Genomic DNA, 23,345 nt, shown 5'->3' with positions numbered 1-23,345 from the left:
TCCAGTGTTAATCTTTCACGACGCCTATGTTACCAGTCTCTTCTGTAATGTTTTTATGGGATATTTCTCTCTGAACCACACAAACTTCCCATTTTATTGTGATTGATGTTTACATCTTTCTTTAAGCATGACCACAGTGAATGTAGTGTTCTGTGTGGGTGTGTAATCATAAGCTCAATAAATACATGTTTTGCATCGTGTCAGTGAACCTATTCAATGATCAAATCTAATGCACTTTCCAGGCAATTTTTCATCCCTAACAAAAAGTAATTTCTCAACATTTTAGTATGAAAGTTACACAAGTCTGATTATGAATGACTAATTTTACATTGTAATGAATAAGATGTAAACACAATTTAACCTGTCTAATATAGTGTAATTTATTCCTTTTAAAATATTAGTTCCATAATAATTGTTATGGCAATGTGTCCCACTCAAAAGGTCACTGACAGCGGTAATACGAGTTCACATGGTTTATGGTACAGAGACAGCTGAGCTTCGGTCTAAATGTTTTATTGCCATAGAAAACACTGTGCTGAACATGGAGGTCTGCCCAGCTGTGTGTGTGAGACAAAGCCAGCTGAGCAATACATTGAAGAAATGAAAAATAAAATAAAGGCCATCTCAGCATATATTGTGTATATATATTCACAAATGATTGTTTTCACTTAACTTCAAGTTTCTGTCATTGCCAAGTAGGGCAGGGGCCCCATCACAAACTTTTAACAGTGCTCCATACATGTCCTCCTCTCGGACTGGTTCTGTGGATTGGACTCCAGTCTTACCCACCTGTCTTCCAATAGTAGCCATCTTGCTACCATGGCCAGACCCTTGTGGACCCCAGTCTCAGGAGACGCCAGCCTGGAGTGTGAGACCCAGGCCAGGGTGAGCCAGGCACTGAGGTGTGGTGCTCCCTCACACAGAGAGCAAGCTGGGCAGGGGTGGAGCGGAGGGTCAGGTGTACTCACACAGGTGACCGCAGCCGGCCGGGCAGTGGGAACTGCTCTTTAGCCAGTTCTTCACGTGCTCCAAGTGCCCGCCGTGACTGCAGCCCTGGCACCACACGAACAGCCCCTTCACCACGTGGTGGCACACGGCACAAACGCTGGCACACTGGTGGCATCTGGGGAATGGGCAAAGAGGTCGAGTGGTAAGACATATTGGTCTAACTTCCAAATGTTCTCTTGACTTTGAACTCTATATTGTTTCTAATAGGTTATTAACCCTTCCCTTTACTGTGTCAGGTGGGTCAAAGTTATACGTTATGGTTTTAAGTTGTACCTGTCACAGATCCAGCCCCTGTTGCTCATGGGCCGTTTGCAGTTGCTGCAGTTGACATGCAGAGTGGTGGATGTCTGGTTCAGACAGGTGATGGCGCTGCACGTGCTCAGCTTGATGACCTCATTGGACACGTTCCACAGCTCGAAACGCTGCAGCAAGTCAATGTAGGACATGTACCAGTGCTCCTGAAATAGGGTCACCTCGATTATTAGAACATGCCGAAATGAACATATTTGCCAGTTTGGAGAATATTCAGATTACCAAGACTCTAATCTCCATCATAACTTTTTCTATCAAGCAATCAGCCATGTTAAATCGTTTAAATAGAATTCTCAAGACCATCCCAATACATTTTATGCAATGCATAATCATAGAATCTGGATTCTACTTCAGGAACCGACCATAGATTAACATTATTATAGTGTTATAGAACAACTTATAGACAACTTATATCCCTAGCTCTGACCTGAGTGAGGTCGTCAATCTCCTTGCGGATGCGGTCTCCCAGGACGATGAGCACCGAGACAGCCATCTGCACGTCGCCCTGCTCGGCATAATGGCTCAGCATCTCCCTGACCACAGGGCAGAAGAAGTGAGCAGGAAGGTGGGGGCTGAACAGTGGCTGGGAGATTGAGATCAGGGAGAAGGACTCGATGGGCGTCAAGCACATGACCTCCGCCTCGTTGCCGCTGGCATGCGGCGAGTCGGCCTTGTCCTGCTGCAGGTGCTCCGGCGCCAACGGGTTGTCCATGATCTCGTGGCGCAGTGGGAAGGCCTCCTGGGGGAGCGTGTACTCCTGCTCCTCCGCTGAAAACACCAGAGAGAAGAACATGCTCAGAAAGTACTTGGGGTAGATCATAGACCAGCCCTCAATCATGGCTGTAACTTACATTTTTTATGGCAATAGATATCCAAGGTTAGTGGTGGCTACATCCAAGATGTCAGTGTTGAATGTATAGGACCTATATAGGGGTCAGAGACTCACCGGCCTGGATGTCGTGCTCCATAGAGTAGAGGTCATCGTCGTCCAGCTCAGCATCACCAAACATGTACTCCGCCTGGCCCTCACTTCCCTCTGTCTCTTCATTCTCTGCCGTGGGACAAATATCTATATTTTTTACTCATCTAGCATAGTAAGTCACATACTACTAAATGTAGTTCACAAGAACCACCTACACTGAGTGTACAAAACATTAGGTACACTTGCTCTTTCCATGATAGACTGACCAGGTGAATCGAGGTGAAAGCTATTGACGTCACTTGTTAAATCCACTTCAAATCAGTGTCGATGAAGGGTAGGAGACAGGTTTTTAAGCCTTGAGACAATTGAGACATGGATTATGTATGTGTGCCATTCAGAGGGGGAATTGGCAAGACAAAATATTTAAGTGCCTTTGAACGGGCTATGGTAGGAGGTGCCAGGCGCACCGGTTTGTGTGTGTCAAGAACTGCAAAACTGCTGGGTTTCACGCTCAACAGTTTCCCGTGTGTATTAAAAAAAATGGTCCACCACCCAAAGGACATCCAGCCAACTTGACACAACTGTGAGAAGCATTGGAGTCAACATGGGCCAGCATTCTTGTGGAACACTTTCAACACCTTGAAGAGTCCATGCCCTGACAAATTGAGGCTGTTCTGAGGGAAAAATGGGGTGCAACTCAATATTAGGCAGGTGTTCCTAATGTTTTGTACACTCAGTGTTTATGTTTATTAATTTCTTCAGTGAAGTGGGAGCAGCTTGAGTGTTTCTAAGAGTTCACTCTCACCGTCGTTGTTGCTGTTGATTAGCGAGTTCCCAAGCTCTAGGTGAATGTTGTCCTGTCTGCTCTCTCCTTTACTGCGGTCCAGCCTGCTTTCCATCCCCATGCCCATCTCCTTCATACTGAAACTAGGGCAGACAAAATAAAGGATTAAAGATTTTACATTTAAAAGTCCACACAATTTTACAGCCTTATGTGAAGCATGTGGGAAGTACCTGTTCATTAAAGGAAGGGTGCCCAGTTTGCCAATGTGATTTGGACCCGGCGTTGAAAGGTTCGCTGGGTCTGAGAACATGATCCGAAGCATCGTCCATGTAGTGGAAACCTTCAAGTGGGGGAAATATGAAAGAGGTTTACTATTGATCATCAAAACTCGACTTAGTTCCTCAAAAATGTTGAATTAGATATACACTACCGTTCAAAAGTTTGAGGTCACTTAGAAATGTCCTTGTTTTTTAAAGAAAAGCATATTTTTTGTCCTTTAAAATAACATCAAATTGATCAGAAACACAATGTAGACATTGTTAATGTTGTAAATAACTATTGTAGCACGTTGTGTTAGCCTTTTAAAATGATAAACTTGGATTAGCTAACACAACGTGCCATTGGAATACAGGAGTGATGGTTGCTGATAATGGGCCTCTGTACACCTATGTAGATATTCCATAAAAAAATCTGCCATTTCCAGCTACAATAGTCATTTACAACATTAACAATGTCTACACTGTATTTCTGATCAATTTGATGTTATTTTAAATGGACAAAGTGACCCCAATCTTTTGAATGGTAGTGTATGTAAATGAATGCAGCTCATCTCTTAAGGGCAGACTGACTGACCTGAGGTCTGTTGAGCTCCTTGGCCACCTTGGCATTGTGGTCACACAGCTCGGCAAAGGGTTTGCCGCTGAGGAGGTAGAGGCATGCCGTCTTGACAAACCAGTCCATGCGCCTGCTCTCCAAAGACGACTCAAACACGCTGAGGGCGCTGGACACGTGGGCAAACTGCTCCGTCAGGTCGGGCTTTTTGAAGAAGAAGATGGGGTAGCGGCGGTCACCACCCGGGTACGGCTTCCTGTTGGCGTCGCCACTGATTAGGCTCTCCTTGGCAGCGAAGGCCAGGTCGCCAAACAGGCCGAAGCACAGTCCCTCAGGGTTGGCCCGGTCCACGGGCCGGCTGGCATCCTTGAACATGTGCTGGTAGAGTGTGCTGTCCTTGGAACCTGACAGTAGGAAGTAGGGGTCGTGCTGGTGGCGCCACACAATACCTGTGGTCACGTCCTTGTGCTCCTCGAAGGTGGCAAAGGGGATGAAGGGCCTCCGGATGTCCCACACATAGATGTTGTGGTCCACCATCATGGAGCAGGTGGCCAGGTGCCACTTCCTCTCAGGACGCCACTTGACCCGGGCCACCGAGGCGATAGTCTGGACGCAATAGATCTCCTTGGCCCGGTTGGTGGTCATGTCCCACACCTTCACCATCTTGTCCCGGCCACCAGTGGCCAGCCAGCCCCTGCAGACCGAGACCAATACATTAGCAAATCACAATAATTTAAGTGAATTAACAGCCACACTGTAAGCAAGAATGATTACTGTATCTAAAGCAAATTCACTTTAGATTAATGGTCAACCAATGCAAACAGTGTTTTTTCAACATGTATTGACATGTCTTTCACTAAAGTTTCTCTAAAGCCTCTCCCTACCTGTCATCGGGGTGCCAGTCACAGCAAAACACAGGTCCGGTGTGGGCTGTGAACATCCTCTCATACCGGTCTGGCCTCCGTATGTCCCACAACTGGACATTACCATTCTCAAAGGAAGCAGCGAAAGTAAAGTAATCCTTCATGCTAAACTGAACATCTCTTACACTCTCTGACTGACCTGAGAGAAATAAAATAGAAAAAAATAATAATGTCCAGGTTCATTCCCATGTCATATGTCAAAACGTGCGGTTTAAGATACTGTCTGAAAATTGTCATTTAAGACAGTAGTAACAAATAAGATGCTGTTTGTTTTGTAGCCTAGAGTCATTCCTGGACATAAGCAGGTAGGTATTTTGAAGGTGTTACTCCTGTGTTCAACCTCAAAGAGTACAAAGAGTCCCCACACACATACCTGAGAAGGTGCTGACAGACTCTTTCTTGCGCAGGTCGAAGCACTTCATGTAGCCGTCCTGGGAGCCACTAAGCAGCATGTAGACTTCGGTGGGGTGGAAGCACACCTTATTGACTGTACGCTTGTGTTCGGTGAACAGCTGGTCCTGCTTGTTGCGTGACGGTTTGCCCAGGTTCCAGGTGACTACTGCCCCGTTGGTGGCAGCCGTGGCCAGCAGGTTCTCCTCCATCTGGTGCCACATGACGTCGGCGCAGCTGAAGTTGAGCGAGGGCTTGCGGCCCACGCGCAGGTTGAGCTTCTCCACAAACTGCTCCTCCTCCAGGCCGTAGATCTTGAAGATATTGCGGCCGGCCACCACCACCTGCGTGGCATCGCGGCACACACTGATGGCGTTGGCGGGCGCGTCCAGGTGGCAGAACATGGTGCGCCCGCTGATGGTGCTGCTGCCTAGGGCCGTAGTGACCCGAGACATCTTCTCCATGGCCTGGTTGGGGACATAGAAGGGTGGTTTGGTTCAGGGAAGGTGCAAGACTCAAAGCAGCAGAGGCACACAACAAGCAAACAAAAATTGATTATGCACATTGCAAATAACTGTTTTTCATTGGCAAAGTCAGAACAGCATTCAACAACCACCACATTTCTAATACATGGACAAAGCCATTCTAGCTTATTGGGAAATTCTAAAAGAATGCCCCTAGTTCCACCAGAAGATGGCACTACACCTATGAAGTGAGCTCAGTTTGGTACTTGAGCCATGCTGCTGGCAGTGGTCTGTCACATATTTATATGACCCTCTAATCTCTCTCTAATTTATTCCTATGGACTTACTTCAAATAGCAGCAGTGGTCTTCTCTGCCTCTAAAGAAACACGGAGGCCTCCTCATACAGTCCTGTCAGAGGATACCTGAGAAAAGGGACATTATCGTCACTTTGTATTGGTCACATACACATTTAGCAGATGTTATTGCGGGTGTAGCGAAATGCTTGTGTTCCTAGCTCCAACAGTGTAGTAATATCTAACAATATACACAAATGTAAAAAGTACAAAAATGTTATTAATAAATCATCCACACTTATGTTCATGTTGTAGAGCTGAGAAAGGTAACCCACTTAATAGTGTCTGTAGGTTTTTGCTCCAACCAGCCAGCCACGACCTGATAGAACCAAGACCTAAACAGTCTCTACTAAGAAAATGTTGCTTCCTGTTCAGGTGCCGATGTCTAAGCTGGAGCAAAAAGCCTGACTGTCATAGCAACTCTTCAAGATCAAAGTTCTCTCAAGAGTAGCTACACTGATACATCACTGGTGCTCTGACAAATATTGCAACCAGATTGAACATTCACATTAAGTTATACCAAAACAGCTTACCTACAACCCAATAGTCTTCTATAAAATGGCTTAAGAGAATATTCACCTCCATTTTCCGGAGGTGCATGGCAGACTGCTTAATGCTCCCAGCACTCCAGAGTCCTGTGTGATTATAACAGAGGGGCCCTGGTTGAGGTTGGACCACAGCAAAGAATGACACACTAAGAGGAGAAAAGAGGAGGGAGAGCCTTGTTATGGTTTATGCAGCTTTACTCCATACTAAAGCAAATTATGCTGCAGTCTGTGGAAACACACTATACTTTGTCATTTGGGTCCCTAAGCCTAGAGTAATTGTTAATGATGACATTAGCATGACCACAGTCCACGACCTATGGTCAGGTCTGGTATAGGGGTGAGCATGAGTTTAACAACATAAACAAACATAAATATGGCCTGTTAACCTTGTGATAATTCCAGGTCTACCTAAATCAAGATGCATAAACCTGAGATTTACATAAACTGCTTAAAACAATGTAGCCACTAAACTATGCAATGTTTAGGGACGTTGATTGTCATTTGGAGTATTAACATAAATAGAGCTGAGCTAAGCTAGCTAGCATCTGTCTAGGGTGGCTGGCATGCAAATTTAGGTGTTTATGTTCTCAGAATTACCTTACACCAAACACAACATGACTGAGACACACAGCCAATGAGTGCACATCAATATCGAACATTTGTCTTCTAATTTGTAGGTAGAAATCACCTGGGAGCCAGATACAAAGCTAGGTAGCTGGCTTGTTAAAGTAGCTAGTTGCAACATCACAGTCAGATGACCAATGTTGCTAAATCTTACACTAACAGGTTCAGAACATTAGCGTGGCGAGATATTTACTGTTATTTCTCTACATAAATGTTTTCAGTACACAATAATTGGCCCTAATTTTGTAGGACTTACCTTGCTTCTAAACAACAACAAATAATTCACGGCACTGGAGAACCGGAAGTTGTAAGTGTCATTCACATGAATTTAACAAAAACAAGCATTACAAAACGGAAGTACATGCTGTAAAAGGAATTCACTCATCATCACGTTTTCATTTTCTTCTTCGATATCATGGCGGTCCGCAAACAATCGTTTAACTGCATGCCGCCACGTACTGTGCTGGAATGTACGATCAATCAATAAATTAGCCATAGCTCTGTGAGTGAGCAAAATTGAGCTAGCATAATGGTAAACACTTGAACCGGATTTTAACTTCTCTATCAAACATATTTAAAAAATATATATATTTTATTATGTTTTTGTCTATAATTTAGAATAGCGGGGTGGAAATGTACGAGTGGGACCTACAGACGAACAACATGAAACATGACAAATAGATACAACTGAGTGGTTATATTTATTTAGCTTCGCACCATTGTTTTCGCACCAAAGAAATGATGACATTTCCTGAATATGGTATCATTGTAGGAAGTGGTTGTTTTCTTCAATGGAGAATTACAACAAACTAACAGGGTGGAAAGTGGTATCAGGGACAAACAGAAAATCTTAAATAAAATAAATACAACAATCATGGGAAAAAAATTATTGATGAAAGATACTTCAACTAGCACTATAAAATAATGAAGAAACATTTTATTATTTTAAGGCTTATACTGTAGTCTACATGCTGCTGCTCCCTAATCTTACTACATTTGCACACACTGTATATAGACTTTTCTATTGTGTTATTGAATGTACGTTTGTTTATCCCATGTGTAACTCTGTGTTGTTTGTGTCGCACTGCTTTGCTCTATCTTGGTCAGGTCGCAGTTGTAAATGAGAACTTGTTCTCAACTGGCCTACCTGGTTAAATAAAAATAAAATAACACCTGGGGACATGGCAAAAACATCTACATCCACTGACAAAAAGTGTTTAAAATGCATAAAATTCCCTTTCAGGATCCATATTTGGTGTTTTTAAGGTAATGGACACCTGACATTATATTTAAAGACTTTTGGAATCCACATTTTACACTAAATAAGAACTGATATTTCCTGGGGACAGAAAAGGCACCGCTTACTAGGAATGACCCAGCACCGACATTAGGTCCACTTAGTACAGGAGCAGCCGTGGAAGCTCCATCATTCCACACTGTAGTTCCACCAATCTGTCTTACAGGCTCTACATACGATACAGCATGACTAATTATATAGCTCTGAGCCTCTCTAGCCTCTCTCTGCACCTGACATCCATCAAATGATGCACAATGTTCCCCAACACAATTACAACACTCAACCTTCACTTTGCTCCCACATTCACCGTAATCATGTTCTCCTCCACACTTGGCACATCTTTTCTTTCCTTTACATTGAACAGCTACATGTCCCATTCTTTGGCATATACAGATGGGACAAATTCTCTGACATTGAAACTAAGGAATCCTCTCTGTACTTTTCCAGGCATAACCTTCTCAAACCTCAGCAGCACTGATAGGCTTTCACTTCTTTGACCTTCTTTCCTACTGATCAACCTTTTGGCCTCAATCACTCTTCCCGCCTTCACATTTTCTTGAATATCATCTACGGACATAGATATTGGGACCTCAGTGATGACTCCCCTCAGTCTAGCATAAGCACCAGGAACATGGCTTTTAATTTCTTCCCATTAAGCTTTTCCATTTTCAGAATCTTCTCTTGTTGAGCCTGGCTACCACAGGCGGTGTTGGAGGGCCAGTAGGAGGCACTCTTTCCTCTGGTCTAAAAAATATCCCAATTCCCCAGGGCAGTGATTGGGGACACTGCCCTGTGTAGGGTGCCGTCTTTCGGATGGGACGTTAAACTGGTGTCCTGACTCTCTGAGGTCATTAAAGATCCCCTGGCACTTATCGTAAGAATAGGGGTGTTAACCCTGGTGTTTTGCCAAATTCCCAATCTGGGAATTATTCATATTAATTACTCATATTAACAATTGACCATTTCCAATGAACCAAACTAATTTGACTTCACCTACCTATTTCTCTATGGCAATAGTTAGTCAGATAGGGTGTAAATGAGACCCTGTGGTCTCATCAAACACGATCACCACTTTCACCCTACCACATCATTACTCTTGCTTCCTACCTTGGCCGTCTTTATGCTTTCCTTACTAGATGCTCCACTGCTTACTGTATCACGATCTCTCTTCTTCCTATGAATTTCCACTACTGACCATTACGGTCCTTGACCCTCATCCTCCCACTCCATACTATGCGAACTGACACCAATATTGGTCGCATTCCAGCACAGCTGTTGCTTCAAAAACTTCTTCTCAATTTCCTCCATTTCGCCCGCACTACTCGCCACCATTTCCAAATCTCTCCTCCATACATAAGACAGATGGTTACTTAAAGAAAGTAGGGTGGGTGGGCATATAACGCGAAAGTAGGGTGGTTGGGCGAATGATGCGAATGCAACATATCATACTAAATGGAGTGTCTCGGATTTACATACAGAATAATACGAAATGCTCTGAGACCAGGTTGCAGCCACACATGGTAAGTGTTTGTCTAACGTTTATTATTCTGGCATCATGACTGTCTTTGAAGTTGCAGCTGAATACATTTTTTGTGTTCTTCCATACAGTTTCAGTTCATGGGCATCCATTGAATATGCTATTTTTGGCCAAAATTAATATCAATACAGAGAGTACTGAACTGAGAATGAGGCTTGTCAACTATGGTTTCTGTTCTCCAATGCATGAAGGTTTAGACAGCGGCAGTCCTCGCAGTGTGTGTCAGGGGAAAAAGCACCCCCTCAGGAGTTTTGGGTAATAACAACATTCCCTTGTGTGTGCTGTCTCCCCAGGTCTGAGGTAGTTTCAGCCCACCATTAACCCTGTACAGCGATGAATGGAGCACTATTTGCCATGCTTTTTGATTGATGTAAGTTAACACGGGATATTGAGTCTGAGACTTGTCTCCAGCCAAGTATCAAGAGGAGCTGCATGCAGCCATCACTGTGTGCCCTTACAAATATCACCCAACCAGAGCTGGTGAAACTGATGGAGTGGATTCTCACTGTAAGTACTGTAGTGCAGATAGATGCAGAGCCTTATTGACTCAATAGTAAGTGGTGCATGCCATTTTTTCGATGTTTCTGAAATTCAAGGTAATAATGTGAAATGAAAACATCTCCTACTAAGATAAATAAAGCTGTGCTTTATTTACTTTCCATGAGCAGAGGAATCTCTTTAAACTCCCTGCTCCCGGTTGTGAAATGTCTTGGCACTTTATCCCCTGCAGAGGGGAAGTTCCGCCCGTGGCTGCAGCAGCTGGTGGCCACTAACAGTGAGGAGATATGGAGAACTGCTCCAGAAAGGCCTTCAGTTTCCTCCCTGACATACAGGCAGCTATCACAGAACTCGGCTCTCTCAAAGCCCTGGGCCCAGCCACCGCCTCAGGTCAGCAGCAGCTAGGGGCCAGGGCAGGGGTCTGGAGTGGAAAATGCTTTTTTAGGCACTGTCTAATACTGACAAATAAGGCAGATATTTTTTCTTCTTATCAAGAGTAGAAAAAAGTAACCTAGTCAAAGTTGGTTCAGTGGCGCTCTCAATCGGATTAAGCAAGCTGAACAAAGCTCACACTGCAGCCTTAATAAACGTTAATATTCAGGAAATATCAGAAATCTGGCCAGGGGCCAAATTAACTTGGCCTATCACTGACAGTCCGTTTTGTTCCAGCTGTTTTGGCACCAGGAGCTCCGGAGCAGGCAGCGTTCATGCCCAACAAGGCTGTTGAAAGTGTCCCTGGACTGAGGCCCTTCCAGTACACAGCCAGACACTATGCACTCTATCTGAACAAGATGGCTTCACACACACAAATCAATCAATCAATCAAATGTATTTATAAAGCCCTTCTTACATCAGCTGATATCTCAAAGTGCTGTACAGAAACCCAGCCTAAAACCCCAAACAACAAGCAATGCAGGTGTAGAAGCACGGTGGCTTGGAAAAACTCCCTAGAAAGGCCAGAACCTAGGAAGAAACCTAGAGAGGAACCAGGCTCTGAGGGGTGGCCAGTCCTCTTCTGGCTGTGCTGGGTGGAGATTATACAGAACATGGCCAAGATGTTCAAATGTTCATAGATGACCAGCAGGGTAAAATAATAATAATCACAGTGGTTGTCAAGGGTGCAACAGGTCAGCACCTCAGGAGTAAATGTCAGTTGGCTTTTCATAGCCGATCATTCAGTGTATCTCTACCGCTCCTGCTGTCTCTAGAGAGTTGAAAACAGCAGGTCTGGAACAGGTAGCATGTCCGGTGAACAGGTCAGGGTTCCATAGCCGCAGGCAGAACAGTTGAAACTGGAGCAGCAGCACGGCCAGGTGGACTGGGGACAGCAAGGAGTCATCAGGCCAGGTAGTCCTGAGGCATGGTCCTAGGGCTCAGGTGCTCCGAGAGAGAGAAAGAAAGAAAGGAAGAAAGAAAGAAAGAAAGAAAGAAGGAGAGAAAGAGAGAAAGAGAATTAGAGAGAGCATACTTAAATTCACACAGGACACCGGATAAGACAGGAGAAATACTCCAGATATAACAGACTGACCCTAGCCCCCCGACACATAAACTACTGCAGCATCAATACTGGAGGCTGAGACAGGAGGTGTCGGGAAACACTGTGGCCCCATCCAACGATATCCACGGACAGGGCCAAACAGGCAGGATAAAACCCCACCCACTTTGCCAAAGCACAGCCCCCCACACCACTAGAGGGATATCTTCAACCACCAACCTACCATCCTGAGACAAGGCCGAGTATAGCCCACAAAGATCTCCGCCACGGCACAACCCAAGGGGGGGGGGGGGGCGCCAACCCGGACAGGAAGATCACGTCAGTGACTCAACCCACTCAAGTGACACACCCTTCCTAGGGATTGGCATGGAAGAGCACCTGTAAGCCAGTGACTCAGCCCCTGTAATAGGGTTAGAGGCAGAGAATCCCAGTGGAGAGAGGGGAACCGGCCAGGCAGAGACAGCAAGGGCGGTTCGTTGCTCCGGTGACTTTTCGTTCACCTTCACACTCCTGGGCCAGACTACACTCAATCATAGGACCTACTGAAGAGATGAGTCTTCAATAAAGACTTAAAGGTTGAGACCGAGTCTGCGTCTCTCACATGGGTAGGCAGACCATTCCATTAAAATGGAGCTCTATAGGAGAAAGCCCTGCCTCCAGCTGTTTTCTTAGAAATTCTAGGGACAGTAAGGAGGCCTGCGTCTTGTGACCGTAGCGTACGTGTAGGTATGTACGACAGAACCAATTCGGAAAGATAGGTAGGTGCAAGCCCATGTAATGCTTTGTAGGTTAGCATTAAAACCTTAAAATCAGCCCTTGCCTTAACAGGAAGCCAGTGTAGAGAGGCTACCACTGTAGTAATATGATCACATTTTTGGGTTCTAGTCAAGTCATTCTAGCAGCCGTGTTTAAAACTAACTGAAGTTTATTTAGTGCTTTATCCGGGTAGCCGGAAAGTAGAGCATTGCAGTAGTCTAACCTAGAAGTGACAAAAGCATGGATGAATTTTTCTGCATAATTTTTGGACAGAAAGTTTCTGAATTTTGCAATGTTACATAGATGGAAAAAGCTGTCCTTGAAACAGTCTTGATATGTTCGTCAAAAGAGAGATCATGGTCCAGAGTAATGCCGAGGGCCTTCACAGTTTTATTTGAGACGACTGTACAACCATCAAGATTAATTGTCAGATTCAACAGAAGATCTCTTTGTTTCTTGGGACCTAGTCCGAATTTAAAAGTAAAACACTTAAGTTAAACAAAGGTGATAGGAACTTGGTTAGAGTGTGAACCTGTGCTCTGGAATGCACTTTTGTGGATACATATTCAGTGGGTCAAAATATGATCTATCTGCAACATTGTAGTATTGCTCCATGTCCATTGCTCCTGGTTTGTTTGTGTAAGAGACAGGAGGGTGGGATGTGAAAACCCTGTGCTGTAGTCTATGCTGATGTTGTTTGTTGACCCGCCTCCTCCATCTCGCTCAGTGAACAGCGAACAGGAATGGACGCCCCATAGGGTGGAGCTGTGTTTGTGGGCATGGGCTGTAGCCAATCAGCTGCAGCTTCCCCTGATGAAGGACGTCAATCTAGCGAGCAGCCTTAGGAAAAAGACAGACCCAGAGACCAATGACAGGCCAGCTAAGAGACAGAGGACAAAGTAAACCCTGTTTTACTTCAACAAACAACCTTGTTAAGCCTTTAAGTTTGGAGAATATGACTGGTGAAAGAAGGCTACCTCAACATCATGACAATATAGTATTTTGTCTTTACGTCTACAGTAGATTTGTATAGTGTAACTTGCAAATAAATCTTTGATATTAAACAGGATTGATTTAGCATCTGGCACTGTGTTTGGTTAACTCACCCCATGTACCCACAATGTGTAGTGCCCAGTGCCCACTTGATGATATGTACAATGACAAGGAGGCTAGTAATATAGCAGTGGGAAGATGAGACATTTCCACAGTATGTTTCTTTATTCGTATTGTTCCGAACTTAAAGCAAGTACAATGAACAGTACAAAATAAAACATACATATATACAATATAAAAGGGTTCAATTCAGAACATTTAAAAAGTACAATACATCATTAAATAATTAATGAGGAATTTAATATAAACTATCCATATTTACATACATTTTGTGACCCAGAGAAAAATAGCCTCTCTATTCATTTTTTTTTTTTTTTGTAAACGCTGTTTTGGTACAACCTCTGGTCTGGATTTGGAGACTTAACCTCCTAAGCTTGGCAACATTTTTATCAATGCAAGAGAACAGCCAGTGAAAACTACCACAGCAGCACACATATGACCATAAACCAAACTGCCTCAGTTATCCATAACTACTGTACCATATGCTGCATTCAAAACCTCCATATACTGGTATTATAATGGTCTAGAGATAGATGAAAACAACTTGGATAACTATTCAGCACTGGTGATTGTTGTATGTTGGTCAAAACATGTGTGGATTCCACTGCGCTCAAATTATTTAATATTAGAAGTTGATACTGAAAAAGTAATACGCTGGTTTGCTTGCTTTGATTTTTATTTAAAATAACAGTTTATCTGTCTAATGAGCTACAGTAGCCTGCCTCATACAGTACAGCATTAAAGTACCCCATGTTCAAGTAGTACACTACTGACACTGGGAGAAGGCAACCTGCTTGTTCACAAGCATCAGCTTAGAGCAGGTACTGCATATTGATATAATTAAGGTTGGTTGATCTACATATCCATACTATATAAAGATCAGATCAGTGACGCAGTGCAGTGACCCTCATAACCTGATGCCTTTAATTACACACGAACGCAAAAGCCAAGCCCCCTCTCCCATTGCTAAGTTTAGGATGTAGACGCACTAGTTGTAACAAGGCATTATCCATAAGAGCACAAAAAATTGGGGTAAGGAGGTAATACCAATGAAAGCATAAAGAACAAAATGGCACTATAACATATTGGCACGATGACATCTCAGTTGACCACATTACGACAAGTGCAAAAAAGCTCACTGATGTCAAAACACAAGAGTCTGAAGTATCTAATAACAGTATAAATCTAAAATATGCTTGCTACAAAAGTTATGTTGCATTTAGACATGAACACAGAAAGGATGAACAGGGAAAGTGGTTTGAGAGCGGCCCCATAGAATGATGTCAACTATGGGGTTAATGCATCCAAGGAAAATGGAGGGCACATGGCAAGGTGGTATGTTGGTCCCACTTTTTGTTTTAACCAATGATTTATATATACACACTAGAGAAGATATAGAATTCCATTCATTCTTATTGAGGACTGCTTTTCTGAGAAATGCCAATATGGCCGACCAGTGGCTTCAAAGCCTGTCATTGGCCAATACATACATTAGCATCAGCAATCAAGGGTTTATATATATATCATTGGTTTTAACAGTGACGTCCTTTAATGGTGATGTGGTTCAATAACGATCCTTCCTTCCTTCAAAATGTTAGGCTATTCATGGACACTGACACATACACTACATAACCAAAAGTATGTGGACACCTGCTTGTTGAACATCTCATTCTAAATCATGGGCATTAATATGGAGTTGGTCTCCTCTTTGCTATAATAACAGCCTCCACTCTTCTGGGAAGGCTTTCCACGAGATGTTGGAACATTGCTGCGGGGACTTGCTTCCATTCAGCCACAAGAGCATTAGTGAGGGCGGGCATGGAGGTTGGGCGATTAGGCCTGGCTCACAGTCAGTGTTCCAATTCATCCCAAAGGTATTTGATGGGGTTATGGTCAGGGCTCTGTGCAGGCCAGTCAAGTTCTTCCACACCGATCTACACCAACCATTTCTGTATGGAAGTTTTCCCTTCACTGGAACTAAGGAGCCTAGCCCGAACCATAAAAAACAGCCCCAGACCATTATTCCCCCTCTGCCAAGCTTTACAGTTGACACTATGTATTGGGGCAGGTAGCTTTCTCCTGGCATCTGCCAAACCCAGATTCGTCCGTCAGACTGCCAGATGGTGAAGCCTGATTCATCACTCCAGAGAACGCGTTTCCACTGCTCCAGAGTCCAATGGCGGCGAGCTTTACACCACTCCAGCAGACACTTTGCATTGCACATGGTGATTTTAGGCTTGTGTATGGCTGCTCTGCCATAGAAACCCATTTCATGAAGCTCCCGACCAACAGTTCTTGTGCTTCCAGAGGCAGTTTGGAACTCTGTAGTGAGTGTTGCAACCAAGGACAAGCAATTTTTAAGCACTACGCGCTTCAGCACTTGGCGGTCCCATTCTGTGAGCTTGTGTGTCCTACCACTTCACGGCTGAGCCGTTGTTTCTCCTAGATGTTTCCACTTCACAATAACAGCACTGACAGTTGACCAGGGCAGCTCTAGCAGGGCAGAAATTTGAGGAACTGACTTGTTGGAAAGGTGGCATCCTATGACGGTTCCACGTTGAAAGTCACTGAGCCCTTCAGTAAGGCCATTCTACTGCCAATGTTTGTCTATGGAGATTGTATAGCTGTGTGTTCAATTTTATACACCTGTCATCAATGGGTGTGGCTGAAATAGCTGAATCCCCTAATTTGAAGGGCTGTCCGCATAGCTTTGTTTATATATAGTGAATGTGAAGGGGGAGGGGCGTGGTCAGTAGACCACTCACTAAAGAGGTGGTGATGGGGTTCTAATCAATAGAGCATCATTTATATAATGGATCACATGGTATGGTTGGCTGGCCCCTATCCTGCTCATCCTATTCTTCACCAGGCCCCCCTATGTCGATGAAAACAAATATGTCACATAAAAGACAGCAATTAAATCAACATCATGCAGCCTTTCACATCTACTTAAAGAAAAATAGATCATGTTTACAGTGGTGGAGCCCCGGGTCCTGGTAGAACAGAGCCCCACGTAACAGCCATACATCATTTCTGACGCCCGAGGCATTGTGATGGGTATAAGACAAGATATGAAGGCACACACACTTGCTTTGACCCCAATGGTGTTTTATGAGTGGTGCCATCTCCAATCCTCCTCCTCTGTTCCCCCTCTCCCGCCATCGCTCACAGACACACACATGGCACCATCTAAAGCATTGGAGACACACATTGGCACCATCTAAACATATGTCAGCCTGTAGATGACACTTGCTCCTTCATCACAGCATTTATGCCTCTCCCCCCAGATCCTCGGATGTCTGGACAAAGCAGAGACATCTCAGCCAAAAGGAGAGTGAGATTGGATTGGCTTTTGTAGAAGATGTGTTGTTAGTACTGCCGTGTTTGGATGCAGCCCAAGGTGAAGTAATTTGGCTTACAGACGGGTAATAGACTACTCCCGTCGACTTCTCTGCCTGCTTAATTAAGATATATGCACTTCTTAATTCCTCCGACGGCTGTCTCATACGCCATGGTGAAAAGAAAGAAAAAATAAACATGTCTATGAATACAGAATTGGAGACTTATTTGAGACTGATCACACATTCATTCAAGAACAACCGGTTGACAAATAACTTAACGGAGACCTGGGTGTGTTTTTAAGGGTGGGGAAATGGAAGCTTGTACCTTGTACTTCAGCTTTTATCATCCCCTTTAGTCGTTTAGTTTTCATTTTCGGGAAGGTTCCTACTCCTATTAACAGTTTTACCAATACTTAGTTTCTAGCCCATATGTAGGCCCCTTTGCCTTTTCTGTGTTAATGTCCGATGGATTCTATAGTTTACGAGTATCATCTGTCAGTGACAATCATGTATGCTGAGGATTATGTCTGAGACCAACTGTCAACATTGGAAACTAAAACTTCTCTAAAGCAGTCAGAAGAAACCTTTCACATGAATTAACTTACAAACTGAAAAAAAAGATTAATATCAAGTTTAGAAAATGCTTGGTTCAGACAATGAGCTAATTTGGGGCATGTTCCTCTATCCAAAATGTGTCATTAACCCAAAAAGACTAGTCAGGCATCACCACACTGGGGTGATTTGGAATCTGTCAATCATACAGTAATGCTGTGTCTGAATATTCTATCGGTCAACCAAGTTGTTAAGATGTGTTTAACAACAAATATTTCATGTTTAACAGTCCAGCATTTCTCAAGCATGTTCTTGCACAAAGAGTTTGGCTTTGTCATCCTGTCTTTCATTTACCACATAACATATTCAATATTTGATCAGCTTTGACCTTAATAATGACGACTACACGGCAGAAACATTCACCAAAGCATATACCAGAAATCAGGCACTGACTGTTTTTACTCATCCTTTGTTTTCCATGTCTATGTTGAATTGGTTCTTTTATGGCTTATTCTTTAGAGCACTAAGATTTATAAAGACGAGTGTAACTTGCGTCATTGGTGTTCATTCGTCATAGTAACCAGGGATTTCTGCTCGCTGACTATTTTCAGAGGATCAAAGCTGTATTGTAAGAGTAATCATAAGAACAATCATAGCATTAAGTCTGCACCGTTAAATATACTCTTAAATTATGAACATATAATATCCACATCCACTATCAAAGGAAAAACATAAATAAATTATGAACACTTTTTTTGATGCTTAAATTCCTTTACAAAAGTGTACAGTCCCTAAGAATGAGACACTGAGGTATAGACTGGGTCTTGACAGACCGACCCCAAAGCCCGCTGGGACAGAGGTCAGAGGTCAGGCGATGATAACATGTCCGTTGCCCTCCCCAGTTCAGTGTGTTAGAGTGAGAATTGACAGAGGCCAGTGTGTGCATCTCTCTCTTTGCGTTCCCATACCGACTTACAGCATCAGGCAGTGGTTGTTCTTGGAGACGGCAACACAGAAGGGTGAGGGCTGGTGTGTCCAGGGTGCACAGGGCAAACGTTTTAGTTACGACCTTATAGCATTAGCTAGATGAGATGCTGGTGCTTAGCAGGTTAGCATATGGTACTGGTAGAGATTATGCTAACCTGCTAAAGCATTTAGGTTGGGTGGAAAAGGAGAGTGACAATGGCTACTAGGGACATGAGCACCACGGTGGTGACAGTGAGGAGAAAGGATGTCACAGTTTCAGCATTTAATTTTTTTCCCTCTCCCCTCTTGTCTTTTCCACCTCTATACTTCCTAGCTGCATGCCTTGTTACATGTAATATCTATTCCTGTGAATTCCTATTATTATTCCACAGTGTAGATCTTGTGTTTAGGTGCATGTTGAGCAATAGAACACTGGTTCCCTACTGCCTCATGGCTTTAAAAGGGGCAGTGAGGGATACTGACAGAACACACACCTGTCCAGTAAGAAGCACCTAGAGGGTCATGAACCCACTCTGAACACAGGTGAACTGAAGCTGCATGGGTATTAATCAAAATGGCTGACTGACAGGTTCCACCTTGAGGTGGGTAAAGCTTCAACACAAAAGACAAAAGGGATTCCCTTTTTACATAGCTGCTCCACAATGAGGATATGAAGAGAGCTACACAGGTTTCACCTGCATATGTTGCTACCAAATTCCATCCCACTACAAAACAGATATCATTTTTTGATGATATGGGTACATGGAAAGAATAATTCCTGCCCTGTACAGTTTTAAATGAAAAAACATATTGTGTTTTGAATGGTGTTGTTGGGAGGTTGGCTGAGGGAACAGGAAAAGGATATGGTAAAGTGGATGGGTCTTGACATATGGCAATGAGAGGGAAAATGTAATGGAGTGGGAGGGAGCTTCTTGGTGTCAGGGAGCGGGCGGGAGCTGCACCCCTAGCAGCTCGTAGGCGAAGATGTTCCAGAAGATGGCAAAGAGAAGGAACGTGATGAAGGAGAAGACGATGACCCACCAGGAGCACTGCTTCTGCAAGCTCTCTTCATAGCTGCGCAGGATGAGCAGGCCCATGCTGATGCCTACCACCGCCCCCGACAGGTGGGCCATGAAGCTGGGCTGGGGCCCTGAGGAGGGCAAGGGCGGGGAGAAGCGCAGCCACACTGCACGGCCCACCTCCGAACTCACTGCAATGGAAAAGAGAGGAAGTTTATCTCCTCCTCCATTAGGCTACTGAACAGTGGGACATAAGATTCAGATTTGATATGTGAAAATGTACATTTGTGACTTGTGTACTAACTTTCCAGTTTTCCTTAATGCATGTAATATATTGTATGGTGTTTGTGTATTTGTGTGCTGACATCACAAAATGAATTTCCATGTAAATGGACAATAAAGTATATTGTATCGTAAGTCATCAATATCAGTTGAAATGTGGGATTTGGCAGATAGATTTATGGTTTTGAGTACAGTTCAGTTGAAAGCAAAAGCCAGAGTACAGATTACATAAGAGTTACACTTCTGGCCAAGACTAGGGCCATGATAAGGCTAAGGCTATGTTAACGGATAGGGTTCTGGCTAAGGATAGGCTAGGTTGAGGATAGGCTAGGTTGAGGTATAGAATCAGACGAGGGACAGATGGAGGGGACATATTGAACAGTAACGGAAGTCGTAGTGAATTGGCCCCCATGTGGGGAAAAGTCGCTGCCATACAGCATGAGTAATATCATCTGAACAAAATACAACATAACCAACATGCAACCCGAGGACCACTCATTCCTCCCAATTAACGACTGCACTAGAACAATATCTCAATTTTAGGAGGCCAATAACTCCCACTCAAGTCATAATTACCTCGCAATTAAATTATACTGTCAGCAGTTGTGTGGACATGAGGAAGGCTTAAAGTTAAGGGGTGTTATACGCACACCAATTATGTCTGGATGCTGCTATGACCATAACACCAATGGCTCTCGAGAATGAATACAGTGTGGCTATGGAATGGATATATAGATATAGTATGAAACTTACTGCACACCAGCGCAAGAATCATGCGGAGGAGCTTGTATGGACAACGCATGCCGGCCCAGTTCTGCAACACAGAGCGAAAGAGGCAAGTCAAACACAGTCAGTTCCAAAGACCTGCATATTTACAGCTTACACAGTATCTCCACCATCTCTGTATTCTGTCAGGGATGTGTGTAGACCACAGAGCGATCAGAAATCCATTTCAATACAGGCAGGATGAGGATAGGCCTACTAGACAGAGAAATAATTATACACCTGGCTGGTCTCCATTTGGTGGTTTCACCTCGCTAACGATCTATTAATCAGGGTTAAGATACCTCAATGGAGGATGAGAACGGCCCAATGAAAAAGCATGTGTTCCTCCTGGGATAAAACGAAAGCCTTTTGCCTCACAATAACATATTTATTCCACAGGATGAAGAATTGCACAAATCACATCCCTCTTCATGTCCTCTGGGTCCAGGGAGAACCGGAGGGAGCAGCAGTGTTTTTCTCCATGCAGAGGAAGCCAGGCAGGCAGAGCTGAGCGCCTTGCAAGATTAAAGATACTAAAGAAAGTCAATAAAGTGGAGTCCTATAAACATGACTCTGCTAATATGATTGATATGCCTGTGGGACGGCAGGGCCTCATAAAAGTGCAATAATATCACAAATAAGTGATGAGTGTTTTCCTTACTGAAGCAGGGTTTGTTTTACATGACTGTGCTCTCGATGGAGAGAAGTGTATCCTCCATTTTGACCGTCTCAATACCAAGCTTAGGGATTTGATTGAAGCTGCACCGCCACAGAGACAAGGGGATAATAGGGTGCTTGTGGTACAATATTCTGAAAGCTGAATATGTCAAATATATGTCAAAAGACGCCGTCCGCTCCGAAAAGAAGTGTCTGTTTTTAGACGTCTTCATTCTTACGAGCAATGCTCATCTCATTTCATCCTATTATTGTCTTTAGCTTGTCGCTCAATATATACAGTGGGGAGAACAAGTATTTGATACACTGCCGATTTTGAAGGTTTTCCTACTTACAAAGCATGTAGAGGTCTGTAATTTTTATCATAGGTACACTTCAACTGTGAGAGACGGAATCTAAAACAAAAATCCAAAAAATCACATTGTATGATTTTTAAGTAATTAATTTGCATTTTATTGCATGACATAAGTATTTGATCACCTACCAACCAGTAAGAATTCCGGCTCTCACAGACCTGTTAGTTTTTCTTTAAGAAGCCCTCCTGTTCTCCACTCATTACCTGTATTAACTGCACCTGTTTGAACTTGTTACCTGTATAAAAGACACCTGTACACACACTCAATCAAACAGACTCCAATCTCTCCACAATGGCCAAGACCAGAGAGCTGTGTAAGGACATCAGGGATAAAATTGTAGACCTGCACAAGGCTGGGATGGGCTACAGGACAATAGGCAAGCAGCTTGGTGAGAAGGCAACAACTGTTGGCGCAATTATTAGAAAATGGAAGAAGTTGAAGATGACGGTCAACCACCCTCGGTCTGGGGCTCCATGCAAGATCTCACCTCGTGGGGCATCAATGATCATGAGAAAGGTGAGGGATCAGCCCATAACTACACGGCAGGACCTGGTCAATGACCTGAAGAGAGCTGGGACCACAGTCTCAAAGAAAACCATTAGTAACACACTACACCGTCATGGATTGAAATCCTGCAGCGCATGCAAGGTCCCCCTGCTCAAGCCAGCGCATTTCCAGGCCCGTCTGAAGTTTGCCAATGACCATCTGGATGATCCAGAGGAGGAATGGGAGAAGGTCATGTGGTCTGATGAGACAAAAATAGAGCTTTTTGGTCTAAACTCCACTCGCCGTGTTTGGAGGAAGAAGAAGGTTGAGTACAACCCCAAGAACACCCTCCCAACCGTGAAGCATGGAGGTGGAAACATCATTCTTTGGGGATGCTTTTCTGCAAAGGGGACAGGACGACTGCACCATATTGAGGGGAGGATGGATGGGGCCATGTATCGCGAGATCTTGGCCAAAAACCTCCTTCCCTCAGTAAGAGCATTGAAGATGGGTCGTGGCTGGATCTTCCAGCATGACAACGACCCGAAACACACAGCCAGGGCAACTAAGGAGTGGCTCCGTAAGAAGCATCTCAAGGTCCTGGAGTGGCCTAGCCAGTCTCCAGACCTGAACCCAATAGAAAATCTTTGGAGGGAGCTGAAAGTCCGTATTGCCCAGCGACAGCCCCGAAACCTGAAGGATCTGGAGAAGGTCTGTATGGAGGAGTGGGCCAAAATCCCTGCTGCAGTGTGTGCAAACCTGGTCAATAACTACAGGAAACGTATGATCTTTGTAATTGCAAACAAAGGTTTCTGTACCAAATATTAAGTTCTGCTTTTCTGATGTATCAAATACTTATGTCATGCAATAAAATGCAAATTAATTACTTAAAAATCATACAATGTGATTTTCTGGATTTTTGTTTTAGATTCCGTCTCTCACAGTTGAAGTGTACCTATGATAAAAATTACAGACCTCTACATGCTTTGTAAGTTGGAAAACCTGCAAAATCGGCAGTGTATCAAATACTTGTTCTCCCCACTGTAT

At 43.9% G+C, this 23,345-nt stretch overlaps 2 protein-coding genes and 1 pseudogene across 6 annotated transcripts in view; 1 reads left to right on the top strand and 2 right to left on the bottom strand.

The window, feature by feature from the left end:
- Positions 1-497: 497 nt before the first annotated feature.
- Positions 498-7,534, bottom strand: LOC139541923 (GATOR2 complex protein WDR24-like). Of its 4 annotated transcripts, none has more exons than XM_071346822.1 (12): positions 7,417-7,534; positions 6,522-6,682; positions 5,982-6,057; positions 5,154-5,637; positions 4,742-4,919; positions 3,879-4,551; positions 3,257-3,366; positions 3,048-3,169; positions 2,267-2,389; positions 1,748-2,088; positions 1,282-1,466; positions 498-1,123 (listed from the first exon to the last, which is right to left on the bottom strand). In XM_071346822.1, the coding sequence occupies exons 4-12, from the start codon at positions 5,632-5,634 to the stop codon at positions 955-957; spliced, it is 2,382 nt and encodes a 793-aa protein (XP_071202923.1). In that variant the 5' UTR covers positions 5,635-5,637; positions 5,982-6,057; positions 6,522-6,682; positions 7,417-7,534; the 3' UTR covers positions 498-954. The 4 variants fall into 4 exon arrangements, with proteins under 4 accessions (XP_071202923.1, XP_071202922.1, XP_071202925.1 ...); XM_071346821.1 differs by having other exon boundaries at positions 6,568-6,682; XM_071346824.1 differs by having other exon boundaries at positions 2,267-2,371; positions 6,568-6,682.
- A 41-nt stretch (positions 7,535-7,575) lies between these two features.
- LOC139543205 (uncharacterized) lies at positions 7,576-13,646 on the top strand (annotated as a pseudogene).
- A 292-nt stretch (positions 13,647-13,938) lies between these two features.
- The window catches only part of LOC139541925 (rhomboid-related protein 1-like), a 73,885-nt gene continuing 64,478 nt past the window's right edge, over positions 13,939-23,345 (bottom strand). For both annotated transcript variants that reach the window (XM_071346825.1, XM_071346827.1), the window contains exons 7-8: positions 20,770-20,830; positions 13,939-19,925 (exon numbers count right to left, since the gene is read on the bottom strand). In XM_071346825.1, coding sequence (XP_071202926.1) covers positions 19,654-19,925; positions 20,770-20,830 — 333 coding nt within the window. In that variant the 3' untranslated portion in view covers positions 13,939-19,653. The remainder of the gene's footprint in view (positions 19,926-20,769; positions 20,831-23,345) is intronic.

The sequence above is a fragment of the Salvelinus alpinus genome, chromosome 17 (assembly GCF_045679555.1).
Source record: "Salvelinus alpinus chromosome 17, SLU_Salpinus.1, whole genome shotgun sequence".
Lineage (NCBI taxonomy): Eukaryota > Metazoa > Chordata > Actinopteri > Salmoniformes > Salmonidae > Salvelinus > Salvelinus alpinus.
The sequence above is the reverse complement of the archived record's forward strand: the minus strand, read 5'-3'. Positions and strand labels throughout refer to the sequence as shown.